We start from the raw sequence: 15,299 nt of genomic DNA, 5'->3' as shown, positions 1-15,299 counted from the left end.
GTGACCCACTGGGGATGTAATGAAATAAATAAAAGCTGAAATAAATCATTATCTCTAATATTATTCTGACATTTCACATTCTTAAAGGGGTGATCCTAACTGGCCTAAAATTGAATTTTTACTAGGATTAAATGTCAGGAATTGTGAAAAACTGAGTTTAAATGTATTTTGGTATGGTGTGTGTAAACCTCCGACTTCAACTGTATGCAACGCCTTGGAAGGTTGAAGGTCACTTGTTGAACGTGGAAGGAGGGATAGCTCGGTTGATGTTTTGAACGTTATGTTTTGAAAATTATTCGAATGAAAAAGTTTGGTTACTTGTTCCCTTTTTTGGGGGGGGGGGGATCCTGCAACTCAGTTAGCCTCAGTTGCTCCGACCACTATCTGTCCAGGGATCCTGCCTACTGGATGGGAATTACAAATGTAATGGCTGTGCTCAATGCAATGGCACTTTATAAATTAGTTCCTTCAAACACCCACAAACAGGGAAATCGATCCCAATAAAAGGTGTTATTATGTGCTCCACTAAGGCAGTTATTTATCTTATAACTTGTCCTTGTGGTAAATTTATGTAGGTAAAACAAAGTGCAAATTAAAAGTATGCATCTCAGAGCATCGTAGCACCATTAGGTGTAAAAACTTTACTTATCCAGTTGCGGCCCACTTCTTGGAGGCAGGCCACTCGATTTCGTCTCTGCGTTATATTGGCATCAAACATGTCACCCTCCCTAGGAGAGGGGGTGACCTTGATAATTTATTGTTAAAACGAGAGGCTGCTTGGATCTTTAAAGACCCTTGCGCCCTTCGGTCTCAACGTAGACTTTGATCTGAAGCCATTCTTGTGATTATTGTGACTTTGCCATTGTAATTGTTTGTAAACTTGTGTAGTCAAATTCATCTATGATCGTATGCTATCCATTTGTTTGTATGCTGTTCTTTGTATGACATTTTAATATTTGATTATTAACCAATGGTATTAGGCCACTCTTGGCCATGATTACAGACACCTGTGTCTTTTGACACTATATAAACGAGTCATCCCGCAGTGTTTGTGATAATACCCTGATGAAGACAGCTTGGCTGTCGAAACGTTAGTATTACATTTTTGCATCTGAGCTCCTAGAGTGAGCGGCTCTCTTTTATTTTCAGGGATCCTGCACACCAAAAGTTAGAATGAAGAGCTGCTTGGCATAGTAGCTAGCCTAGCTGTTAACTAGCTAGCAAGGTTTATTTTACAGCTTGAACACAGCCCGTGATGTAGTTATTCCTTGAGGCTGGGACTGCTATAGGGGGCATCAATATTTGACATGTTTTTATACAGTATATTATATATACATCACATGCAACTCGTAATTAGACTATGGAATAGCCTAACATTATCTGACTCAATAAAGATCTACAAGATGCAATAAAATATACAAGCTAGCATTAGGCAATGAGTTGACGTTGACTAGCAAGAATTGGTATGAAAATGGTCTGTCAAAGGCAGATATTTAATTAACATTGTACAATGAATGGATTTATAAACAAGGCATTAAGCATTACAAGGCATTATTCTAAGCATATAGATCCTAAGATTACAGAACAGGACAAAGCATGAATAAAGAGATGCTTTCTCGGCCAGGGGCCTGCAAGCCTAGGGATTGAGAATTGATCATACAACCTTCCTCCATGGTTTTGAAACAGGATGAGGGAACATTTTTATTCACCTTTTATTTAACCAGGTAGGCCAAGTTCTTATTTACAACTGTGACCTGGCCAAGATAAAGCAAAGCAGTGCAACAAAACAACAAGTTACACAAACATACAGAAAAGAAACATAGAAAAATATATGTACAGTGAGTGCAAATGTAGAGGTAGGCAATAAATAGGCCCTAGAGGTGAAAATAATTACAATTTAGCATTAATACTGAATGATAGATGTGCTGATGATGATGTGTAAGTAGAGATACTGGGGTGCAAAAGGGTAAGTAATAATATGGGGATGACATTGTCGGGTGTGCTATTTACAGATTGGCTGTGTACAGGTACAGTGATCGGTATGCTGCTCAGGCAGCTGATACTTAAAGTTAGAGAGGGAGATATAAGACTCCAGCTTCAGAGATTTTTGCAATTTGTTCCAGTCATTGGCAGCAGAGAACTGGAAGGAAAGGCAGCCAAAGTAAGTGTTGGCTTTGGGGATGACTAGTGCAATGCACCTTTTGGAGTGCCTGCTACGGGTGGGTGTTGCTATGGTGACCAGTGAACTGAAATAAGGCGGGGCTTTACCTAGTTAAGACTTTTATAGATGACCTGGGGCCAGTGGGTTTGGCGACGGATATGTAGTGCGGGCCAGCCAATGAGAGCATACAGGTCGCAGTGGTGGGTAGAATATGGGGCTTTGGTGATTAAAACGGATGCCACTGTGATAGACGACATCCAGTTTCCTGAGTAGAGTGTTGGGGGCTATTTTGTAAATTACATCGCCAAATTCAAGGATCGGTAGGATAGTCAGTTTTACAAGGCTATGTTTGGCGGCATGAGTGAAGGAGGCTTTGTTGTGAAATAGGAAGCCGATTCCAGATTGAATTTTGGATTGGAGATGCTTGATGGGAGTCTGGAAGGAGAGTTTACAGTCTATCCAGACACCTAGGTATTTGTTGTTGTCCACATATTCTAGGTCAGAACCGTCCAGAGTAGTGATGCTAGTCGGGCGGGAGGGTGCGGGCAGCAATCGGTTGAAGAGCATGCGCTTAGTTTTACTAGCATGTAAAAGCGGTTGGAGGCCATGGAAGGAGAGTTGTGTGGTGTTGACACTCGTTTGTAGCTTTGTTAGTACAGTGTCCAAAGAAGGGCCAGATGTATACAGAATGGTGTCATCTGCGTAGAGGTTGATCAGAGAATCACCAGCAACAAGAGCGACATCATTGATATATACAGACAAAAGAGTCGGCCCGAGAATTGAGCCCCGTGGCACCCCCATAGACTGCCAGAGGTCCGGCACACAGAACTCTGTTTGAGAAGTAGTTGGTGAACCAGGCGAGGCAGTCATTTTAGAAGCCAAGGCTATTGAGTCTGCTGAAAAGAATGTGGCAATTAACAGAGTCGAAAGCCTTGGCCAGGTCGATGAAGACTGCTGCACAATACTGCTCACCTTGTCTTCTCCGGACAAGCTTTTTTCCGGATGCCCCAAAGAATCGGAAAGGGAATTCATCAGAGAAAATTGCTTTACCCCAGTCCTCAGCAGTTCAATCCCTGCAGAATATCAGTTTGTCCCCGATGTTTTTCCTGGAGAGAAGTGGCTTCTTTGCTGCACTTCTTGACACCAGGCCATCCTCAAAGTCTTTGCCTCACTCACACCTGCCTGCTGCCATTCCTGAGCTGCCATTCCTGAACAAGCTCTGTACTGGTTGTGCCCCGATCCCGCAGCTGAATCAACTTTAGGAGACAGTCCTGGCGCTTGCTGGACTTTCTTGGGCGCCCTGAAGCCGCCTTCACAACAATTGAACCATTCTCCTTGAAGTTCTTGATGATCTGTTAAATGGTTTATTTAGGTGCAATATTACTGGCAGCAATATCCTTGCCTGTGAAGCCGTTTTTGTGCAAAGCAATGATGACGGCACATGTTTCCTTGCAGGTAACCATGCTTGACAGAGGAAGAACAATGATTCCAAGCACCACCCTCCCTTTGAAGCTTCCAGTCTGTTATTCAAACTCAATTAGCATGACAGTGATCTCCAGCCTTGTCCTCGTCAACACTCACACCTGTGTTAACGAGAGAATCACTGACATGATGTCAGCTGGTCCTTTTGTGGCAGTGGATTTTTTTTTGGGGGGGGGGATTTAGTTCATTTGCATGCATGGCAAAGAGGGACTTTGCAATTAATTGCAATTCATCTGATCACTCTTCATAACATTCTGGAGTATATTGTATTGCCATCATACAAACCGAGGCAGCAGACTTTGTGGAAATTAATATTTGTGTCATTCTCAAAACTTTTGGCCACGACTGTATATTGGTTCCTGACTTCCCTGAAAAGTTGCGTATCGCGGGGACTATTCGATGCAAATGCAGAACGCCACATGTTTTTGTGCCTGTCAATGGCAGTCAAGTCTGGGGTGAACCAAGGGCTATATCTGTTCTTAGTTCTCCAATTTTTGAGTGGGTCATGCTTATTTAAGATGGAGAGGAAAGCACTTTTGAAGAGCAACCAGGCATCCTCTAATGACGGAATGAGGTCAATATCCTTCCAGGATACCCGGGCCAGGTCGATTAGAAAGGCCTGCTCGTTGAAGTGTTTTAGGTAGCATTTGACAGTGATGAGGGGTGGTCGTTTGACCGCGGACCCAGTGCGCACGCAGGCAATGCGGCAGTGATCGCTGAGATCCTGGTTGAAGACAGTAGAGGTGTATTTAGAGGGTAGTTTGGTCAGATTGATATCTAAGAGGGTGCCGATGGTTACGGATTTAGGGTTGTACCTGGTAGGTTCTTTGATTTGTGTGAGATTGAGGGCATCTTGCTTAGATTGTAGGACGGCCGGGGGTGTTAAGCATGTCCCAGTTTAGGTCACTTAACAGTGCGAACTTCCCTCAAACTGGGGGCCGAGGGGGGTCTATAACAAGCGGTAGCAGTGTGGGACTTGTTTCAGGAAAGGTGTATTTTTAACAGTAGAAGCTCGAATTGTTTGGGCACAGACCCGGAACTCTGCAGTAGATTGCAACGCTGTCCCCTTTGGAAATTCTATGTTGCGAAATGTTATAGTTAAGGATGGAAATTTCAGGAATTTTGGTGGCCTTCCTAAGCCAGGATTCAGACACGGCTCGGACATCTGGGTTAGTGGAGTGTGCTAAAGCAGTGAATAAAACAAACTTGGGGAGGAGGCTTCTAATGTTAACATGCATGAAACCAATGCTTTTACGGTTACAGAAGTCAACAAATGAGAGCGCCTGGGGAATGGGAGTGATGCTGGGGGCTGCAGGGCCTGGGTTAACCTCTACATCACCAGAGGAACAAAGGAGGAGTAGGATAAGAGTACAGCTAAAGGCTAAAAGAACTGGTCGTCTAGTGCGTTCGGAACAGGGAGTAAAAGTGGCAAGTTTCTGGCCGTGGAAGAATAGATTCAAGGCATAATGTACAGACAAGGGTATGGTAGGATGTGAGTACAGTGGAGGTAAGCCTAGGCATTGAGTGACGATGAGAGAGGTTTTGTCTCTAGAGGCACCATTTAAGCCAGGTGCTTTTTTCGCTAATGTGCTTGTTAAAACATCAACCGTTTGGCGAAGTAGGCTGTGATTCAATGATAAATTAACAGGCACCGCATCGATTATATGCAACGCAGGACAAGCTAGATAACTACACATGGTTGATATTAATAGTTTATCTATTGATTATGTTCAGATTGTTTTTTTTATAAGATAAGTTTAATGCTAGCTAGCACCTTACCGTGGCTCCTTGCTGCACTCATGTAACAGGTCAGCCTGCCACGCAGTCTCCTCGTGGAGTGTTAAGTAATCAGCCATAATCGGTGTCCAAAAATGGATTTGTTATGAAAAATTGAAATTGGCCCTAATTAATCGGCCATTCCGATTAATCGGTCGACCTCTAATATGTAGTAATGAAAGACTAAAATTGCTGTTTTGAATTTGGTCAAGTTTAGTGTGGGAGAGGTGGAAAAACTATTATCCATCAATAATGATAAACCACCAGGTATAGAAAACTTTAATGGGAAACTATTGAGAATGGTAGCAGACTTTATTCCCACCCCTATTTGCTACAGTGCCTTGCAAAAGTATTCATCCCCTTTGGCGTTTGTCCTATTTTGTAGCATTACAACCTGTAATATACATGTATTTTTATTTGGATGTCATGTGAAGGACATACACAAAATAGTCCAAATTGGTGAAGTGAAATTTAAAAAATTGTTTCAAAAACAGAAAAGTGGTATGTGCATATGTATTCACCCCCTTTGCTATAAAGCCTCTAAATACGATATGGGCAACAAATTACCTTCAGAAGTCACATAATTAGTTAGATTGCACACAGGTGGACTTAAATTAAGTGTCACATGATCTGAGTGTATATATACACCTGTTCTGAAAGGCCCCACTGAAGGGCCCAACCCTGGTTTATGGATTAACATTTAAATGTCTTGGAATGGCCTAATCAAAGCCCAGAACTCAATCCAATTGAGAATCTGTGGTATGATTTTAACGATTGCAAAGATTACACCAGCGGAACCCATCCAACTTGAAGGAGCTGGAGAAGTTTTGCCTTGAAGAATGGGCAGAAATCCCAGTGGCTAGATGTGCCAAGCTTATAGAGACGAACCCCAAGAGACCTGCAGCTGTAAGTGCTGCAAAAGGTGGCTCTACAAAGTATTGACTTTGGGGCTGGTGAATAGTTATGAATGTTCAAGTTTTCTGTTTTTTTTGTCTTATTTCTTGTTTGTTTCACACAAAAATATTTAGCATCTTCAAAGTGGTAGGCATGTTGTGGAAATCAAATGATACAATCCCCCCAAAAATCTATTTTAATTCTAGGTTGTAAGGCAACAAAATAAGAAAAATGCCAAGGAGGGTGAATACTTTCGCAAGCCACTGTATATATTTAACCAAAGCCTAAAGGAGTGTGTCCACAGGTGTGGAATGAAGCTAAAGTAATTCCACTGCCTAAAATTAGTGAAGCACCCATTGCTGGTTCTAACAGCTGCACAATCAGTTTGCTATCTGTTCTTAGGAAATTGACGGAGAGAATTGTGTTTGCCCAAATAACTACTGACTTTCAGCATGCATATAGGGCACTCAACAGTACTGCACTGACTCAGATGACTGATTTGGTTAAAATAAAAGGATAATAACATGATAGTTGGTGCTGTATTGTTAGATTTCAGTGCAGCCTTTGATGTTATTGATCATAAATTGTTAGTGACAACTAAACTCACTTGCTATGGCAATACATTGCCTGCCATCACGTGGTTGGAGAGTTATTTATCCAATAGAACCCGGATTTTGTTCTTCAATGGAAGCTTCTCTAATATCAGATATGTACAGTGCGTTGTCCCTCTGGGCACTTCCCTTTAGCCGTTAATCTTCTCTATTTTTACAAATTGTTTTACACAAAGCTATACTGAAAAAAGTATAAATGCCACATGTAATGTGTTGGTTTCATGAGATTAAATAAAATAAATGTTCCATACACTCACAACAAGCTTATTTCTCTCAAATTTTGTGCAGAAATTTGTTTACATCCCTGTTGATGAGCATTTCTCGTTTGCCAAGATAATCCACCTGACAAGTGTGGCATATCAAAAAGCTGATTAAACAGCATTATTATTACTACACAGGTGCACCATGTGTTGGGGACAATAAAAAGCCATTCTAAAATGTGTAGTTTTGTCACAACACAATGCCACAGATCTCTCAAGCCTTTGAGGGAGCTTGCAATTGGCATGCTGACTGCAGGATTGTCCACCACACCTGTTTCCAGAAAATGTTATGTTAATTTCTCTGCTATAAACCCCGTCCAACTGCGTTTTTAGAGAATTTGGCAGTAAGTCCAACCAGCCTCATAACTGCAGACCACGTTTAACCACACCATCCCAGGACTTCCACATCCGGCTTCTTCACCTGCGGGATCGTCTGAGACCAGCCACCCGGACAGCTGATGAAACTGTGGGTTTGCACGACCAAATAATTTCTGCACAAACTTTCACAAACCGTACCAGGGGGTCTTGACCTGACAGCAGTTCGGCATTGTAACGGACTTCAGTGGGCAAATGCTCACCTTCGATGGCCGCTGATGAATCCCGGTTTCAACTGTAAATATCAGTATGGCGTCGTGTGGGTGAGAGGTTTGCTGATGTCAATGTTGTGAACAGAACCTCACCGCCACCATGGGGCAATGGTATGGGCAGACATAAGCTATGGAAAACAAACACATTTGTATTTTATCAATGACAATTTGAATGCAAAGATACCGTGATGAGATCCTGGCGCCCATTATCATGCCATTCATCCAACGCCATCACCTCATGTTTGTTTGATAATGTATAGCCCCATGTGGCAAGGATATGTACACTTCCTGGAAGCCAAAAATGTCCCAGTTCTTCCATGGCCTGCATACTCAGCAGACATGTCACCCGTCGAGCATGTTTGGGATGCTCTGGATCGACGTGTACGACAGAATTCTCTAATTCCGGTCAATATCCAGCAACTTTGCATCGGCATTGAAGAGTGGATTCGGATTGAATCCATAGATTAGGGCCTAATGAATTTATTTCAATATAACTACATTTAATTTATATGTAACTCAGTAAAATCTTTGAAATTGTTGCTCCCATCTCTAATTACTCAAGCCAAATTACCTTTAAAAAGAAAATATTACAAAATAACTTGTGGAACGAGGGGGACTGTGAGGGGACACACTAACACATTATTTTATTTGTACTGTTTGGATTATTATTTTTGTTGCATTGTTTGTACAAAACATTAGGAACAACTTCTTAATATTGAGTTTCACCCACTTTTAACATCAGAACATTTTTAATTTGTTGGGGCATGGCCTCTACAAGTTGTCTAGCATTCTACAGGGATGCTGGCACATGTTGACTTAATGCGTCCCACAGTTGTCAAGTTGGCTGGATGTCCTGTGGGTGGTGGACCTTTTTCTTGATACATACTCATTTACTGTGATAGGCTATATATATGTTACACGACATCTCTGACTTGTCGGTCTTCCCTCTCTCCATCACTCTCCCTCTTCATCACTCCCGTTACCTCCAATTAGCGGTCTCCCTCAAGAATGACTCCCCCTCACCCACGTCATCATCTTCAGCAGCACCATCGTCAGGGTGGCCCTCGAGGGCCCTCCTTCCAGGAGCACAGCGGCGGCCCGCTGGCCCTACAGCCCCTCCTCCCCCTGCACATGGCCCAACGCGGGGCACCAGTCAGGCCCCAGACGGACCCACCACACCGCATGATGAGTCCCCCTCCCTCACACAACCACCAACAGCAACAGCAGCAGCAGCAGCCCAAGAACATCCACATCAACCCCCATTTCAGGGGCCCTGCATCCTCCCCTGCACAAGGTAGGTCTGTACTTTGGGCTGCTCCGCATGTTTGCAGGGCCAAATAGCACCCCATTCCCTAGATAATGCACTACTGTTGGCCCTGGTCAGTGTAGTGCTTTATATAGGGAATGAAGGTGCTATTTGATATGCACACCTGGTCCCCTTTCATTGGCTTCTGACTTATTGTAATGATAGTGCCTCTTCTGTTGAATGTTTTGAGTATTTGCAACTTAGGTGAAGGCATAAGATCCAATTCTGTTGGCAGTTATCAGTGCACTGCTTTGAAAAGTGTCATGTTTGGGTTGAATGACATATGGACACTTCTCAAAGCCAGTAATATTTTTTTTTTGGCAGCATCTCCATTCCTCAATCTGTTGGACTGCCATTGAAGTGTGGGTGGGTGGGTGGAGGGGGACAGGATAACGGGAGTGTTTTAAAGAGGTTGGCAAATGTCTCTGAACCCATACAGTGCATTTAGGCCCCTTGACTTTTTATACATTTTGTTACGTTAAAGCCTTATTCTAAAATGGATTACATCGTTCCCCCCCCCTCAATCTACACACACTACCCCATAATGACAAATAAAAATCACATTTACATAAGTATTTAGACACTTTACTCAGTACTTTGTTGAAGCACCTTTGGCAGTGATTACAGCCTCGTTCTTTAGTTCCTTTTTGCCTCTGTCCAGATGTGTACATTCAGAGATTTTTCCCAAAGCCGCTCCTGCTTTGTCTTGGCTGTGTGCTTAGGGTCATAATCCTGTTGGAAGGTGAACCATCATCCCAGTCTAAGGTCCTAACCTACCCCAGAGCGATTTTCATCAAGGATCTCTTTCTACTTTACTCCGTTCATGTTTCCCTTGATCCCGACGAGTCTCCCAGTCACCTGCCGCTTAAAAACATCCCTACAGCATGATGCTGCCACCACCATGCTTCACCGTAGGGATGGTGCCAAGTTTCCTCCAGACGTGACGCTTGTCATTCAGGCCAAAGAGTTCAATCTTGGTTTCATCAGACCAGATAATCTTGTTTCTTATTGTCTGCGAGTCCTTTAGGCACCTTTATGGCAGGCTATCATGTGCCTTTTAATGAGGCCTGGCTTCCGTCTGGCCACACTACCATAAAGGCCTGACTGAGTGCTGCAGAGATGGTTGTTCTTCTGGATGGTTCTACCATCTCCACAGAGGAACTCTGGAGCTCTTTCAGTGACCATCAGGTTCTTGGTCACCTCCCTGATCAAGTCCCTTTTCCCCCAGTTTCTCTGGGCGACCAGCTCTGGGAAGTGTCTTGGTGGCTCCAAACCACTTTCATTTATGAATGGTGATGGCCATTGTGTTCTTGGGGACCTTCAATGCTGAAGACATTTTTTGGTACCCTTCCCCAATCCTGTCTCGGGGGCTCATGGCTTGGCTTTTGTTCTGACATGCACTGTCAACTGTGGGACCTTATATAGACAGGCGTGTGCCTTTCCAAATCATGTTCAATCAATTGAATTTACCACAAGTGGACTTCGTTGTAGATACAGCTCAAGGATGATCAATGGGAACAATCAATTCTCAATTTCGAGACTCATAGCAAAGGGTCTGAATACTTATGTAAATTAGTTATTTCTGTTTTTTAGGTTTAATGCATTTGCAAAAATGTCTGAACCTGTTTCCCTTTTGTCGTTATGGTGTGTAGATTGATGAGGGGAAAAAAATATTTAACATCTTATGGATCCCTTAAGCGCGAATCCTGCTCGAATCCCGTTAGCGGGATTGATTTTTTTGCCAAATTCAAACTACAGAAATATCAATGTTCACCCTTCACTAAAATATAAGTGTAATACATCAAAATAAAGCTTAACCTCTTGAAACTACCGCTCCCGGATCCGGGAGAATTGTCATCAACTGACACTAATTAGCATAACGCAACAGACACAAAATATTACTAGAAAATATTCATATTCATGAAATCACAAGTGAAATATATTGAAACACAGCTTAGCCTTTTGTTAATCACCCTGTCATCTCAGATTTTGAAATTATGCTTTACAGCCAAAGCAAGGCAAGCATTTGTGTAAGTTTATCGATAGCCTAGCATAGCATTATGCCTAGCTAGCAGCAGGCAGCTTGGTCACGAAAATCAGAAAAGCAATCAAATTAAATAGTTTACCTTTGAGCTTCGGATGTTTTCACTCGAGACTCCCAGTTAGATAACAAATGTTCCTTTTTTCCATAAAGATTATTTTTGTAGCCGAAATAGCTCCGTTCTTCATGTTTGGCTGAGAAATCGATCGGATATTGAAGTCACGACAACGCAGAAAAATATTCCAAATTAGATCCATAATATCGACAGAAACATGGCAAACGTTTTTTAGAATCAATCCTCAAGGTGTTTTTCAAATATCTTTTAGATAATATATCAACCGGGTCAGTTGGCTTCTTAGTAGGAGCGAGATAAACGATGGCCACATTTGTCTATTACGCACATATCACTCTGAGAGCCACCAGCTGACCACTGACGCAATGTTGTCGCTCACGCTCATTTTTCAAAATAAAAGCCTGAAACTATGTCTTGTGACACTAGACACATTAGGGAAGCCATTGAAAAAGGAATCTGGTTGATATCCCTTTCACTGCTCAATAGGGACGCATAGGAACGCAGAGGTTTCTAAATAAGAGTCACTTCCTGATCAGTTCTGTTATACTCACAGACAATATTTTTACAGTTTTGGAAACTTTAGTGTTTTCTATTCTAAGCTGTCAATTATATGCATATTCTATTATCTGGTCCTGAAAAATAGCCCGTTTACTTTCAAAATGTTTTTTTTCCAAAAATGAAAAAATAGTTTCAAGAGGTTCATCCAGCTGCTGTATCAGATTTCAAAAGGGCTTTACGGCGAAAGCAAACCATGCGATTATCTGAGGACAGCGCCCCGCATACAAACACATGAAAATAATTTTTCAACCAGGCAGGTGTGACACAAAAGTCAGAATTAGCCATATAATAAATGCCTTAGCAAAAAGATCTTCAAAGGTATCTCAAATGTCTGTGACAGTGAATGGTCATTTTGTTCGATAAATTCCTTCTTTATATCCCCAAATTGTCCATTTATTTGGCACGTTTTATTCAGAAATACACCGGCTCCAACATGACTACAAAGTATCTAATAAATTAAATGTAAAATTAGTCCAAACATTTCAAACCACGTTCCTAATCCCAACCTCCGGTATCCTAAAATGTAAATAAACGATCAAATTTAAGACGGAATAAACTGTTTCCAATACCGGACAAAAACAATGTGAAGCGTGCTCCAGTTCACGCACAACCAAAGACTAAAGCCCTTCAGAGTGACACCTACAAAGAACAGCCCTACTTCTTCATTTCTCAAAAGAAAAACATCAAACAATTTCCAAAGACTGACATCTAGTGGAAGCCATAGGAACTGCAATCTGGGGCCCCAGGTCTCCCATAGAAAACCATTGGAAAACAGTGACCTCAATTTTTCCCCCTGTGTTATACTCACAGACATTATTCTAACAGTTGTAGAAACTTCAGTGTTTTCTACCCAAATCTACTAATTATATGCATATCCTAGCTTCTGGGCCTGAGTAGAAGGCAGTTTACTTTGGGCACACTTTTCATCCGGATGTGAAAATACTGCCCCCTATCCATTTTAGAATAAGGCTGTAATGTAACGAAAGGGAACAGGGTCTGAATACTTTCCAAATGCTCTGTATATACAACGTACTGTCCTTTACCATTTCTGCAGTTAAATTAATCCCCATTGCCAGTTACAACAAACTGATTATGAATTGAAGATGCATGTAATATTTTCTGAAGTCAAAAAGCCTAGCTAATACTGTATGATGAAGTGGCCTCAGAGCCAAATCTACCTTAACCTGTGGTCCTTTAAGAGAACTACAACCGCATGCTTTTACTATATTCATTCTTTAATTCCTTTTTGCCTCTGTCCAGATGGGTAAAAGTGGGAGCCCATTTGAAATATAAAAACAGTTCTCAGACGAATGCTAGATCCACATTCGGTGCGATGTGTGAGGCTTAAAACGTGCCTATGTAACAGCTCACAAAGGGGTGTCTAATGGACTGCCTCTCTTTCTCCCCACACTCGTTCTCTCTTCCTATTCCCATTTCTTTCTCGACCCCCAATCTTCTACATCTTTCTCTGTCTGCAGTGCCCTTGCTGCCTCCTGCCCAGAGCCAGCCCAGACCTGCTGTGGGTCCTCAGAGGTTCCCTGTGAGTAGCAGCTGCTCCCCCGTCTCCGTTAACAGTGTGGACCTTTTTGTGAGAGAAATGTCATTATGGCAATTAGATGCCCACTCGGGTCCAAATACTGTTAGCGCGAATCTGTAAATTCTGATACCAAGTCTGTCTGCACAACTGGTAATGGTTGATAGGGGCTTTAGGCAGTGGCTATGGTGGCAGGCTTAGTTTAGTTTGCACTCTTCATGGATGCGCTAGGGCTCAGACTCTGAGGTTGGCATCATAATGAAATCCTGAAATCAGGGCTGCCTCCCAAATTGAACCTTATTCCCTACATAGTGCACTCCATCTGACCAGAGCCCAATGGGCATAGGGTACCATTTGGCATGCAGCCGGGATAAACCCTACCACCGCCAGTGAAAATACCACTTTTTATTCACCAGTGAAAATACCACTTTTTAGGACAAGTTTGTCCCAAAGCAGAAGAGTCCTTTTAGAAGGCAGTTTGAATGGGTAAAACATGCCCAAAACACAGTTTTTGTTTCATACTCAGGCTAAAAAGATAGTCAGGTAGTCAAAGAAAGGAATATGGAGTCATTGAAGAGCCTCAGAGTAAACTAGAAGCCATTACAGAGATAACAGGAAAGGAATGCTTTTTTAAAGTGATTACAAACATTGTGGGGGAAGTGGATTGGCTAGGCAGCCAAATATGACTCTCAACTGCATCCCAAATAGAACCCTATTCCCTAGTGCTCTGGTCAAAAGTAGTGCACTATGTAGGGTATAGGGTGCCATTTGGGATGCCGACTCAGTTCTCCCAGCTAATGATGCCCAGGCATCAGGTGGAGCTGGTGCTGACTGACACCTTCCGGGGAAGAGTGTTTTATATGGATTTATGCAAATCAGCTTCAACATTTGAAAATGGTTGCGTCCAATTGCATTTGGCAAAAGCTTTACAAATGAGCCAGGGTCTCGCGTTAGTCTGTTATTTGGAAATTGCCTACATTTTATTCAGTCTTCCTCGTCTCCTCTCCATTTCAATTTTCCAGTGCCAGTTTCCATCAGTCTGTGATGGCGGTGGACATTGATAGCAGAGAGAGTGCTTCAGTGTGTGTAGCAGCTGTTTTACACTTTTGTCAGAGTTTGAGGGAGAGGCTAAGCTGACGCCAAGCATAGTGTTGGCTTCCCCAGCTGTCAATCACTTTTAGGCTGCTGTTGCCACAGATGTGATTTTGAAATACATGTGACAAAAAGACCTGCAATATCCATGTACGACTGGGCACCAGATTACAGATGATTATCATATATTATCAAACATAATTGTTCAAGGAGGTGGCGGAGATCATGAGATTATGCCCCTGTAATAATCTGTAATATCGTTATATGAACAATATTGTTAACCAGGGGTTCCAATTAAGAGCTCATTCGGGTGCTATAATGAAGAAAAAACTGCTAGTCAGTAATATATTTTTATGTTTTTGTAATTTGCATGTAGTTGAAATGGTATCCATTATAGCAAGTGCTTGGTGGTGCCGTACCATATATTAATTTAGCAGTGGCTGGCCGCCGCTTCTAAATCGTTGTAGCCACTCCAATAAAAACATTTTAATAAAAAAATTGCTATGGTAAAACTAAAACCAGATATAAAGTATATAGAAAAGATAAAGGAGCTATATATCTTTGAGAACTAATGATCGGCAATAAAAACTATTCAGAGAATATAAAATAAAAATGTCATGACATGGGGGCCTCCATTGATTTTGTTATGTTTTAGTCACTCGGATAACATAAAACGCCATAAGCCATGGCCAAATGTGTAGAATTGCAGGAAATTTACTTTAAAGCAGCCAAAGAGGATAGCCTTTAAAATCTTTGGTCGGAGACCATGCAATTGGCCATGCCCACTATCACACCACCTCATGCTAACTTTGCCACCGCTGCTGAAAAAACTCCTAGGTGAAAGTATCATTATATTTAGCCATTTTATTTAAAATATGAATACATTGTAATATCATCAGGTTAGCTATGGAAAACATGAAAGTA

General features: G+C 42.1%; 1 protein-coding gene across 1 annotated transcript in view; it reads left to right on the top strand.

Moving 5' to 3' along the window:
- LOC135538718 (RNA-binding protein 33-like) overlaps window positions 1-15,299 on the top strand; it is a 47,151-nt gene that overhangs the window by 19,775 nt on the left and 12,077 nt on the right. Inside the window, 2 exon segments of the mRNA XM_064964624.1 lie at window positions 8,765-9,065; window positions 13,228-13,289. Coding sequence (XP_064820696.1) covers window positions 8,765-9,065; window positions 13,228-13,289 — 363 coding nt within the window.

Source organism: Oncorhynchus masou, unplaced genomic scaffold (genome assembly GCF_036934945.1).
Source record: "Oncorhynchus masou masou isolate Uvic2021 unplaced genomic scaffold, UVic_Omas_1.1 unplaced_scaffold_38___fragment_6___debris, whole genome shotgun sequence".
NCBI lineage: Eukaryota > Metazoa > Chordata > Actinopteri > Salmoniformes > Salmonidae > Oncorhynchus > Oncorhynchus masou.
This window is presented reverse-complemented; position numbering and strand designations above follow the sequence as displayed.